Source organism: Egretta garzetta, unplaced genomic scaffold, assembly GCF_000687185.1.
Source record: "Egretta garzetta isolate BGI_Z169 unplaced genomic scaffold, ASM68718v1 scaffold474, whole genome shotgun sequence".
Lineage (NCBI taxonomy): Eukaryota > Metazoa > Chordata > Aves > Pelecaniformes > Ardeidae > Egretta > Egretta garzetta.
Window position 1 is genome coordinate 1,123,354 of NW_009259524.1, and position 13,528 is coordinate 1,136,881.

The window sequence follows — 13,528 nt, forward strand, 5'->3', positions numbered from 1 at the left end:
TGTCAGAGTTAATTTATTTTTTTTTTTAATCTGAGAAAAGTAATGGAATACTTATCACAAACAGAATAACTCTGGTGGTTACAGATGTTTCAGAGAGAGTTCACAGTTCAGAATGTTCAAACACAAACATTGCATCGGAAAAAGTAAAAGTTTGGAATCCATCTGGTAAGAACCTCTACAACCACATTTTTACTTTTAAAGTAGGTACAGCTGAAATAAGTAACCCTTGTAATATGTTCCAAGACAATATCTATTTTAAGAAAAATTACATTATACAGCACTAAATATGTAAAAGATTATAATTTTTTCTAGTATAAATAGGAGGTTAATTTATGCATACAGGCACTGTGCTATGGCTCTAAGCCTATAAAACTGAATTTTCTTTAACAAGCTAAGCAACATTTGACCAGGTGTCTTTTCTTAAAGCTATGAACTTATCTTGAAGCACACTGCTAGACCTGAAGTTTATTACAAGAATGTTTCCAGTAACCAGAAGCACATGATAGTGTAATTGCACACCCCGGAATGTAATACCACACTTAAAAAATGGTTATTTTAATGATTACGCTAATGAGTTCTGAACTTCCAACCTATGTGCATACAGTTTCATAATTACACAGCTTGAAATCCTCATCAGCAAATCCAAATGCTCATGAAATCCAAATCACTTTATAATCTTGAATAATGCATGGCACCTCTGCAGCAAGAAATTAAAACAAATTTCATAAAAATGCAAAGCTTCATAATCTGTATTCTAAAAGAAACCGTATTACTGAAATAAAGTGTTGCTTAGTAAGTACTAATGGTGGTGATTTTTTTTTCCCCCTTCCCTCTGGTACTTACAGTTCAGATCCCACTTCAAAAATAAACAGACTAAGTCCTACCAAAATATCCTTTCATATATATATATGGTGGCTCACAGCATACCCTACTACACAAGAGTGAAATCAGACATCTGTTTCCTAAACAAGCATTGGCTCAAAATGGCATAAAACCTTTTCTTCCTGAAAAGTGTGAAAACATATTTTTTTAAAATAGGCTGCAGCTTGACTGGCTTGCATACTACTTCATCAATAGCTAAATCAAAACTCCATCTTAGTTCATCAAAGGGCCAGCAAATCAAGGTCTACCATTTTTTCCGTAAGAATTCCCCCTCCATCCCCAGTGCCTTTGTTTATTTTTAAACTACAGGTAAAGCCTAGATAAACTCAACAGAGGTTTTTAGCAAGCATTGGCATTATCTTTTTGAACAAATTAAGAACCTTGTGACTCCAGATAAGGGGAAAAGCCATCATCACAGTCAATGCAAAAGGACAGATATTCTGTTTTGATCTAGGGTTTTCTGGTGTCTCACACCTCTTCTTCATATTTAAGGTGCTGAAAAGGGTAAAAGTAATTTTTAAAATATGCCATTTATAATACTTGCCTTCCTTGTAGAAGCATGATGATGTATAGTTAGTTATCAGACACCCAAAGAATACTTAGTGGGACAGAATTTACATGGAAGTTTTATTCACAGTTGTGTTTTGTCTTTATATCTTCATCACCTAGAACTAGTTAAGAATATTTAAGTAAAACAAATACTGTCAGCAGTAACAATTTCATATACCAATAACTTTGACTATGGGAAATCACAACTGGAACCTACTACAAATTATTTATACAAGGAAGAAAAAGAATACTATGAATCTAACAGTTAAGAACACTGTAACATGCCTTTGGAGGTTGTAATCGTGTCATTAGGAATAAGAGTTAAATCTATTTTAATTTTTTAGGGTTTGAAAGAAGAATGAATTATTAGTTATCCTTTAATCAAATTTTAGAGATTTCTGCTCATCTGTATGATCTCATTATTGAAACCACAAAATATGAATGCAAAACCAAAAGCAGTAAGGAAGAGTCAAAAAGACAAATATCTACACATATTCTGGCATAGATATTAACCACAGCCTGAACATTACACTTAGAAAAAAAAACGTTAAAACCAAATCAAAGAACAACAGCCCTTACATACCAGTTTTGACAAATTTCTGCAACTTCTTTTTTCCCCAACTTGAACATACCAGGCTTTTGATCTACTAATCCCTATTTTACCTCACTAAACCTAAGAATTGGCTGCTTCTGGACAACAGTTCTCTCAAACAAGGCTTTCAAACTTATGGAAGTGTAACCAAGATTCTGACAGAAGCACTGAGAATCAGAAGTTTGAAGCGTGTATTTGCTGCAACCGGTTTAACCGTCAGTAAAAGCATACACATTAAAACAACGATTTGGCCATGGTACTAATCAACTGTCATAAAACACTGTGTCAAAACCCTAGTCCAGATCAACATTCACTACTTCACAGAGGAAAAAAAGCTACAATTTTTTTTTCTTTGATGCATGCGGTGTTTTGGTGCAGATTTTATGAAAGTCACAGAGCATCCAAGTTATAATACATTGATTTGAACTATCCTGTGTCCATTGCACACTCAAAATGTTACCTCCCCAACTATATGAAACTAACATCATTAAATTGCTTTCTGTGCTACCAGACATCTCTTTTACATGCTTATTCTTTATATCAAAGGATTATTTTTAAAAAAAAAAAAAAATCTTCTCCAGGGGAAGTTGCCTAATATGCAACAACTTGTAGAGCAGCCTACATTAAAAACAAACACTGCAGGATATACTTCAATAGGTAAAAATTCTCAGCTGCAACTAAGTCTTACACGTCTTGCTTTGTTTTTCCTAAACAAGTGTAATAAACTGTTGTACAACAAACTGAAGAATAAAAACCTCTATTCTGCATTCCAGTTATGAGAAAGTTACAAAACCCTAGAGAAAATACTAGAAAGCTCAATTACACCGAAGTCTAAAGTTTGAACTACATTTCTCTAACTTAAGTATGCATTACTTGCATGGATCATGTATTTGAGAATCAAACCATAGGACAAAAAGATCTGTAAAGCGTGACGTCTTCAGGCTCTGCTGACCCAATGGAAGGTAATTTAAACAAACCAGCACGGAGGGCGCTGCCACTGACTTGCAGAGGAGGCTTTTAAAGCAGCAATACTGTAACTCCATTAAGAGAAATTCCTTCAGAATTCCACAGTCCTTTATTTATTCTTCAAACTACTGAGATACTCCTGCCCACTTGCTTTGTTATTTTGACTTCATTTTACCATTTTTCAACCTGCTTGTAGAAATCATTTTCTCATCACCTCATACTCTTCAGCCACACCTTCTCTACTTATCTAAATGTTACTTTAGTTCTGATTCCCTTCTCCATTTCACAAGGAATTCAATGGTTAGAGGGAACAGAAACTGTTCAAAGGTAGAATTACTTCAGTATAACTTAATTTAAATACACTCCGCATGTTAGAGCGTACCATCACTTTCACAGCCGGAATGACAACCCTGAAGGTCTACAGTCAAATCCAGGTCAGAAAATAACTGCTGTGTTATACCTAAGCCAGCCAGCATTCCCAGTGACTAAGCCTGCCTGGAAACAATGGAAAAGTTCCCAATCCACTGACAGAAAACATGCCTGTCAGGTACTTGGAAAGACATTTCCTTTGTGTAATTACATCAATCTTGAAATTTATATCCACTTCTGAACCCAAATGTTTCTGTCACTTCGCTGAAACAACTACTCCAAACCAGCCTCACACAATACCGTCACTGAAACTAAAGCTACCTGCAAAGACCTCTGTCTGAAGTAAGATTTAAGAGAGTTACTTAGCATCCTCTACAAAAACAACTTCAGACAAATCTTCAGCTTCTTATCAGGAGCATGCATGGGCCCAATAACTATTTTGAACAGCCAGCAGATGATTTCTCTAGCATTTGGAGTCTTTCCAGAAGACATGTTTTCTCAATACTGCATTTCTGCTGGTAGTGAACTGAGATGGAAGAATTCATTGATTTTGCTATTTAGTATTTCATTAAACGCTTAGCTAAAATAAGTATCTGAACTACACTTAATTCATACCATTTACTTGATATCATCATTAGAAACACTTAAATGACAGTTACAGTCCCTCCAAATCTTGAAGTAATGTCACTGTTTCAGCATTTCATTAATGTTGTGTCCTTCAAAAGCTTCTGCTGCTGTTAAAAAACCCAAGTCACCTGTATTTAACAAAGGAGATATCGAAGCAAAAACTATTTCTGAGACCATATTCGCAGTCTGCTATTTCAGTACCAGTGCAATGCCCATCACAGTCACACACCCTTTTTTTCCTTCCACTCCTAAAAAAAAACCACCACACAAAAAACCCACAAAACACCCCTACTGTATATCTAAAGCAGTGGAACTGCTAACAAACAAGCTTCTGGCAAGGTTAAACCTACACCACCTTCTAGGATGAGAAGCCTAGATCTCTTGCCAGCAGCACTGATCAGGAAATGGTATCTTTACATTAATGTTCAACAGCTTTGTTGGCCAAATTGTAGATACTGCAATACTGCCCTTGCAAGTGTAACCTGACCAAAAAAACCAAACAAAAACCCCAGCGCTCTTACAGCAGACCATCATTCTCTACTTCAGAAGGGCTCTGCTGATAAAAGCATACCAGTAAGCACGTTTTGCTTGTATTTAATCCTGCCAAAATATGAACGTATATGTTAGGTTAGACAGAAACTGTATTTCCCCTGTAGACTTTCATATGTATTCAGAGAGCAGAACTGTTCTGACCTAGGAAGAGTTTAAACTGTTAATAACTTCCTATAAGCTAAGCAAGTTTTAATTTATTAATACAGGCTTCGTTACATCTTTTTAGTCTCCCCAGGTGTTTGTGAGTATTTGAAGACATGACTCCATATAAAAATGAGAGGGAAACTTAGATAAGTACATTAAATTTATGCATGTACACAATGACATGAAGGGAAACATTTTGTACTCGTCTTTTGCACAGCATAGAAATTTTCTTAGGGCATTTTCTTCCTCAAGATAAAAAAATGTCATTTCAAGTGATAGAGATCTGTTAAGAACAGCGTACAAAGAGGATTCCATTTATAGCTTCAACACATTAAAAGCAGACAATTTAAATAGCATGTTTGTATTTAAATGACAAAATTTGGCTTTTTTCATTAATTAGATCCATCATTCAGAATAATCAGGACACAAACCACTTGCTAGATAACTCAGTGAAAACAAACTATTTTAAAACTATTCAACACTAGCTTTGACATCCAATTCAGGCCACAGAATTGGTGTGGCAATTGCTGTGGCAGTGGCAGCAAGAGGGGCTCTCACCATAAAGAACTCCCAAAGCATTTTCACATGACACATGTTACCAAGCACATGTAATACTAATTTAGACCTCTTTTATATGCAAATAGAACAAGCCAGCCTCTCCAACATGCATAACTGTGCAGTTGACAGCAATTAATGTCATCCACGATACTGCCTATTTGCTGAATTTTGATTAATTTTGAGTTCAAGAGGAAACCATGAAGTTAACATAAGCAGAGCTCAAAAACACTGACACTCCCAATAATGTGCATTATGCATCCCAGTATCATCATTTTACGATGTTGGTAACTGACCATTTATTCCATCTTTTTGTTCCCTCTCAATCATTTACTGACCCATGGCAGCACTTGCCTCTTACCTCATGAGTAGCTGTGCCTCCTTAACAGTCTATTGTTAAGGACTGTCAAAAGCTTTTGAAATTCCAAATAAATTATATCTGATAGCTCTCTCTGATTCACTGTTTTGTTGCCACAGTGAAAGAATTTCAATAGATTAGCAAGTACATTTTCCTTTGAAGAAACTGTGCTAATTTACTGCTATCCGAAGTATGATCTAGAGCAGATTAACCCTTTAAAAAGCATCAACTAGTTTCCTCTGCCACTAAAGAGCAGCTTGATGGTCAGCAATGCCAAACACACCTTTGATTAAAGGCACTGAGGTTAAGGGCAACGCTTATTTTTATAGAGAGCGCCTGATTTCATGGGAGACTGCACTGCTGGCTTGGATGCATAGGAAAGGAGGACAAGGACAAGAGAGCAACAAAGCCGTGGCCTAATCATTTATCACACATACAGATAATCATAACCACACATACAGATAATCGTAACCCAAGAGAATCAGTACACAGATAAACGTACTGAAAATTCTTTCATCTATTTAGGGACTTTAAACACCAAATTAGATATCATGTCAGTTAGATCTAACTACCTCCTCCCCTTTTTGCAAAGTTTAAAGATCCCCTAGCCAATATTCTCAGTGTGGAATAGCACTGGCAAAGGCTCAAAGGCTAATAGGCCACAATAAAACTATTAAAAATATTTGAAAGCCTTTTATGGGGCTGGTTCTCTGCTATCAGATCATACCAAACCTTGTAAGTAGGCAGTATGGATAGTTCCTTACACATGCTATGGCCCAGTTCCACTCTCAAATGAAAGAATTCTTTGACCTCTCGACCAGCAGCCCCCTTAAACGGTTACATGATTCTCCCCTAGTTCAATCAAAAAAACTGATTTGTCACTGCAGCTGCTGCTGATCAGCAAGTCTTACTTACTGCTGTTTCACCAAGGCCTTCTGAAGAAGAAAAGATGGCAGTGATGCATCACATGTAATTGAGGCATCACAGGAAGAGAAAGTGAGAAGTTTGCTGTATTCCTAAACCACCCCAGGCCACTTCAGCAAGTAAAATCCCAGTTTTCCAATGTTTTTTCCTCAAGGCAACCTCAGAACTACAGAGTCCCACCTAGCACTGTTATAAGAGAAGATGCTTAAACCTACAGCTGTGTGTGAACTAGAAACTTTATCAGTAACACACACTCAACCAGTGACACCCACCAATAAAGTATAGCAAAGGCTTTGGCAACAAGTTAAAAACTGGATGGTATATCAAATATTCTGCAAACTACTGCTCATATCTGCATAAGTGTTCCTGTATCAGCACTTCAAATAGAGGAAATCCTGGGAGGACACCTTAAGTTTTATTAACTGGTGAGACCAGTAATGCATTCCCCTTCAATGCAGTATCTCATTTTATTACATCTTTACGCTTATGGTCTTATCCTTTACATACAGCTGCATCAATCCTCAGAACCCAGGCTTTAGTCTCCAAACACTACTGGAAAAGAAGTCTCAGAGTGTTTTAAGTTGTCCTGGTTTCAGCTGGAATAGAGTTAATTTTCTTCCTAGTATCTGGTGTAGTGCTGTGTTTTGGATTTAGTGAGAGAGGAATGTTGATAACACACTGATGGTTCAGTTGTTGCTAAGCAGTGCTTACATCAGTCAAGGACTTTTTCACCTTCCCATGCTCTGCCAGGTGCACAAGAAGCTGGGAGGGGGCACAGCCAGGACAGCTGACCCCAACTGGCCAAAGGAGTATTCCAGACCATATGACGTCATGCTCAGCATATAAACTGGGGGAAGAAAGAAGGAGGAAGGGGGGGACGTACGGAGTGATGGCATTTGTCCTCCCAAGTAACCGCTACGTGTGATGGAGTCCTGCTTTTCTGGAGGTGGCTGACCCCCTGCCTGCCAATGGGAAGCAGCAAATGAATTCCTTGTTTTGCTTTGATGTGCGCACAGCTTTTGCTTTACCTATTAAACTGTCTTTAACTCAACCCACGAGGTTTCTCGCCTTTACTCTTCTGATTCCCTCCCCACTCCCACCAGGGGAGTGAGCTTAGTTGCTGGCTGGGGCTAAAAGACAATATAAGTACACTTCCAGTAACTATGGACAAGCAAGAAATACAACTTTGATTAAAAAAAACAAAAAACAAAAAAAAAAAAACCAAAAAAAAAACCCCCAAAAAAAAACCCCAAAAAAACCCAAAAAAAACACCAAAAAAACAAACAAACAAAAAAAACCACACAACACACCACACCACATACCAAACAGAGTTCCTTTGTTTTTAAGAATACCCACACAAAGCACCATAAAATGACACTGAAGTATGCCTTAGACAATTTTCTAAGGTACTGAGAAACAGTATCCCATTAATCATAAGCAAAATGTTGCACTTTGTATTAAGTCATTGAAGAATCAACAGCATACAAAATGAACATTTCTGTTTGCAATATACAAAATTATTTCTTAAGTCACCAAGCATATGGCACTGTAAATAGACAAAGCTATTTGTCTGAAAGTACAGGCATATCCCATATCTGGATCTTAAGTTTCAAGTCACTAGATATATTTTTCCTCTGATTTTACGAAGGAAAAAAAGGAAGAAAGAAAACAGAAGAGTATGATAAATTATATCCCTCCTCCTCTATGCTGAAATAAGTCACCAACTAGTTTACCAAAAGTAAATTTTCCGAATAATTACAAAAAAATTAAAAGGGGCTTCTTTGCAGATACTACTTCTCTATCTAGAAAGGACATCTATCTTATTTGAACTGAAAGTTAGAGACTCATAGCTTTTCAAATTAGTAACTGGCCTGCTTATACTTTCAGTAACAAATCACAGGAACTCCTGAAATTTAATGCAGTTGAGGCAGCTGTTCTTGTCATCAGAGGATTTGTCTGTTTATTTTGTCACACATATTCAACCATGACATTTGAATGATTCTCAAAAACTTAATTCTAAGCAAAGGAAGATATTATAAAAGATACTTTAAGCGGCGTAAAAAAGATGTCTTGCAAAACTCAAATTCCTTCACCACTCTATTTTCATACAGCAATAAAAAGAAACACAGAACTGCTTGAAAAGGTTAAGTCCTAAATCAACTGCTAGGCTCCTCTGATTATCTTCACTGCTTTGGTCATGTACTTCCCCCCCCCCCCCCTTCCAGTTCTACTACAGAAACAGAGAGCTACAGCACCTATGGGCAGATGTGTTTAATTTAAGACTATTTAACACCCACTTCACCTGCCAGATGCCCAAGAAATGAGAAAGTAGCATTAGTTATTTAAAAAGACACAGCAAAAAGCAAAAGTAGTATTTTCATCCAAGCTCTACCTTATCTTTGTCTTCCACAACATCTGCCAGCACATCATCTGGGTCCAGGATTCCTCCATCTGTATACTCCAGGTGGTGAATATTTACCCAGGAATTTGGATCCTGTAAGACAGACACAAGACTTCTTCACCTAACCTTGCATGATTTTAGTGCCATCAGACAAAGCAGCTTTGTATCCCATCTGTTTCCTACCCATTTCCCTCTTTAATTGTGAGGTAGAAGCTTGGAGCCACTACCCAAAATTTAAAATGAGAGAGAAAATGCAAACTATAAACACATAACAAGACATTACCTGTAGAACACTATGCAAAAGATCTTTAAAATGTACACGTCTATTGCCTTCTCATTATTTACTTAAGTTACATAGTTAATAAAAAAAAGAAGAAAAAATTATTTTCATTTTACAATAGTTTATAGTTGGAATATTCAGGTTATTATCAGCACACACATGTAAATATATATATGTATGTACATGGACCGCTCCTGACAGTTTTCTGGGGGGAAGGGGATATATCTATACTTATTTTTATATATATATACACACACACACACACCCATCCTTTCTCTCTCTGAGGAGGCAGGTCAGGCTATTTTGGCAAAAAACAAATGGACAAAATAAATCAATCCCAGTTTGTTTTCACAAATAAATGCTCTCAATTCTAATGCAATGTTGTGTACCGTATTAACAGGTATCATGTTAGTTTTTCAAAACTAATGCTTTCCTCATACATTATTAACTACTTCACTTGAACAACCGGGAGCTTGTCTTCAGGGTCAGTGGAACAATGGCTAAGAGGCTCAGAGCGCACTGCTCAACAGCAAATTCTCTCTGACATGAAATACAAGTCAGGGACCAGACACGCAGTCTGTAACCACTGCCCCCAAACCATACCAGCTACCTGCATACACATAACTTCAGGGGGACAGGCTAAGTGGTAGTTATGTTTGAATTGCCTTAGTCAACACATTTATCCTATTAGGGCCAGCTATTGTGGTTTAACAAGCACATGGCAGCTCACTGAGTCACAGCAACATGTTTTGAGTACTCTATGGTATCACCATTTATAAATGTTGAATTGGCATATCTTCTACAGCATGCTGAAGAGAGGAAACGTGCTTAGGTAAGATTAAAAAGCGTATTTGAGTCCCCCGTCAAATATTACCAAGACTGGCCAGAATATGCTAAAATTAAGGGTCAAGAAACTGGCATGCACACGCGTAGCTTTGAGAAAGGTCTCAGAAATGGACAAAGAAAGAAGAGCACTGCTGATGTGCAATATGCAATCCCAACAATTCCACCTATATTACATCTCTATGTCCAATCCCTTCTTCCTTGTCAAGTCTAATTAGATCACAGTTCTCAGAAGCAGAGTGAAACACAGCAGACATACTATATAGACTAGCAAGTTCCTTATCTCTAGTTTGGATATTCCCCATGTAACTAAGTCCCTGAGAAGTAGGGATATTCCACTCCATATTTATTTATGGGCATTCTATAACTTTGGCCATCAAGTTATGCAGACAGCAGATAAATCAGGATAATTCCATCATAGGTACAGATGTGGATCAGTTGGATTAGGCCTCTTTTTTATTGTAACATCAGTAAGCAGCAGTCAAAAAAAAACAAACCAAAAAACCTCACACCACAACAATCCTAACATTACCAACAGGTCAGCCCTTCATGCCACTATCAACTTTGCTGGTGAACTCTAAACAAAATATTCTTCCTATTCTGACCCATCTAGCTTCCACAGTGCAGTTTCAGTTCTTCCACTGACACATACTGGTTGGGGCTGAGACAGTTAGTTTTATTCATAGTAGCTTGCATGGTGCTATGTTTTGGATTTGTGACCATTACAGTGTTGTAACACAGGGATGTTTTGGCTATTGCTGAACAGTGCTTACACAGCATCAAAGCCTTCCCCATTTCCCACGCTGCCCCACCAGCGAGGAGGCTGGGGCTGCACAAGAAGCTGGGAGGGGACACAGCTGGGACAGCTGACCCCCCTGACCAAAGGGATGTCCCACACTGTATGACACTGTGCTCAGCATAGAAAGCTGGGGGAAAGGAGTGTGGGGGAGGCAGAGTTGTATGCGCAGCTTTTGTTTTACCTATTAAAATGTCTTTATCTCAGCCCATGAGTTTTCTTATTTATACCCTTACAATTCTCCCCAGTCCACTGGGCGAGGAGTGAGCAAGCAGCTGCATGGGGCTTAGCTGCCCTAAATTAATCCACAGCCTTTTTACCCCCTTGCACTTGTTTGAGGGTTAAGGATATCTAAGGTACAGGATGGCTGAATGACAACCACCCAATTAAGCACATGAAAGTATCTCTATTTGTAACATATCTATTTAATCCATAATTTACCTCTAACTACAGTTATTTCATTTTGCTCTGAAACCACCCATTTGTGAAACAGAAAATGTTTGTTCATTCTAGATATCAGGTGTTCAAAATTACAAAATTTAAGAAAATCAATTAACATTGTTTTGTCTCTGCAAAGTGATGAAGCATAGACAACTATTACAGCTCAAAGCTGTATTTTAAAGCCCATGGATTAAATATTTTTACCATAGCCACAACATTCTAAGATGAAAAGGCAGAGAAGAAACGTACCTCTCTGCAACAAGCAAGCCTGTTAACTTACATCAATTTACCTAATGCAGAAACCTTGTGAAAGCGTATCACTTGACCCTACCAACAGACTTACAAAATATGATTCTCTCAAACTGGAATGCATCAGTAGCTACAGATGTTCTTCCTGAACCTTTTAACTAATGCAATCACAAAAGGTTTCCATAGTTAGTAACACTGAAACAGCGTACTTGAAAACCACTCCTCTTAATTAGACAAAGTTCTGCAGCTAACATTTTTGTCTGAAGATATATTAAAACCTGTTGTATGTATTATGCTGTTTAAGTGTCCTGTAGACACAATAAAGCTGATGTGAAAAAAAAAAATAAAACGCTGATTGGAATATTTTGCTTTCAGTGTTTGCCTCTATTAGTGATTCAGTAGCTGCACCAACCCAGATGTGTCATTGAGAAAGAAACAAAGGCAAAAGGAGTATAAAAGCTGGATTGTCCCAACAGAATGCAGCAAGTTGGCAGGAAACAAGCTCAAGACACACAGCCACCCTAAACTACATTAAGCTTAACAAATTCCTAATCTTCCTTTTACTTTGGACCACAACAATTACAGTAATTTAATGAGTTTGTTAGTGGCCATACCAAGAGAAAGTAGTCTTTAAATCATTCTGAAAGAACAGAAGATGCCATTCCCCACCAACCTTTTGGAGCAAGTGTGGCCAATGTTAGACTCTTTAAAAGAAGGGAATGACAACTCACACTAAAATACAGGAACTAAAACAGAACAAGATTCACATAGTTTCCACAGCAGAAAAATACTTCTTCATAGTTTAGGTAGTGCTCCCACACACACTAGGACTCAGGTACACACAGTGTGAAGCCACTATGACCTGTTGATCCCAACAACTCCTCAGTTACAGTAACCACCAGAGACTACAGGACTTAACACTTGCTGTTTCAGAAATGCAAATGTGAAACTAGCTTCTATTAGCTTAACCAGAACTTCAACCCTGAAAGTTGAAGAAACAGCTACTAAGGAAAGAGAGAGAGATGCTTTTTATAGACTTGTTTGATGAAGCAGATAGTAACTACTGCTAGATAGCCTCGGTGGAAGAAATTCCCTCTGCACAGTCACAGAAGTAAAAACAGTTCATCTGACCAGCAAAATCACTCACCCATTCCAAAGAGATTTCAAAGTCAGAGAACATTTTTGCTTCTTTGGATGAACTCCAAACACTGCCATACACACGATCCAAAGTGTCTATATAAAATTCCTAAAATCTATATAGCATTTTCTTCTGTGCTTCTTTACTCCCACCAAGAGTCCAGACAGCTTCAATAAATAAAATAACAGTATTTTAGCTAACTTGCCATATAAAACAAGCCATTAACTACCAGCAGATGTGAAAGTTGAATATCTTAAGTCCCAAATAGCATATCATCCACATGATGAGTAGGGGATGGACAGTAACAGGAGGAAAAATGAATGTGCATGCATATGTATGCACACACACTCATGTTTTACATGTCATTTAGAGCTCAAAAGGAGTAGAATAGGTCTGAAAAATAACCCTGGTACATCCAAGATAGAATCGTCATCTGAGAAGTCTAAACTTTCCTTAGAAAGAGATGGTCTTACTTAAAGTTTCTTATGTTTTAGTAAGAAACGACAATCTCAAAGAGCATCAAAAACACTTGGGTTTCTATATAGTCTAAAACCATGAGGCAGAAGACAGCATTTCCAAAGAAACAGGGTAACTTTATAAAGCGCATCCCTGGAGTACTTGCAAAACAGATAGCTTTTCTACTTCTACAGTATTTTCTGAAAGGTCTGAAAGGAAAGTCAGAGGCCAGTAAGACCAGTAACAGAGGTGACAGGCTGTTGCTATGTTACACACGTGAAGGGTTAATCCCAGCTTGCGTATGTTTGCTTCAATGAAATCACACTTCTCATCTGTTGAAAGCAGAAAATGCTGGATTTTTAAGTTTATAAACAATACAGGGTAAGATTACACTTACCCCATTCCT

At 37.6% G+C, this 13,528-nt stretch overlaps 1 protein-coding gene across 1 annotated transcript in view; it reads right to left on the minus strand.

The window, feature by feature from the left end:
• The window catches only part of PARD3B (par-3 family cell polarity regulator beta), a 397,127-nt gene extending 387,521 nt beyond the window's left edge, over positions 1–9,606 (minus strand). The window contains exons 1-2 of the mRNA XM_035893042.1: positions 9,589–9,606; positions 8,911–9,012 (exon numbers count right to left, since the gene is read on the minus strand). Coding sequence (XP_035748935.1) covers positions 8,911–9,012; positions 9,589–9,606 — 120 coding nt within the window. The remainder of the gene's footprint in view (positions 1–8,910; positions 9,013–9,588) is intronic.
• Positions 9,607–13,528: the final 3,922 nt, after the last annotated feature.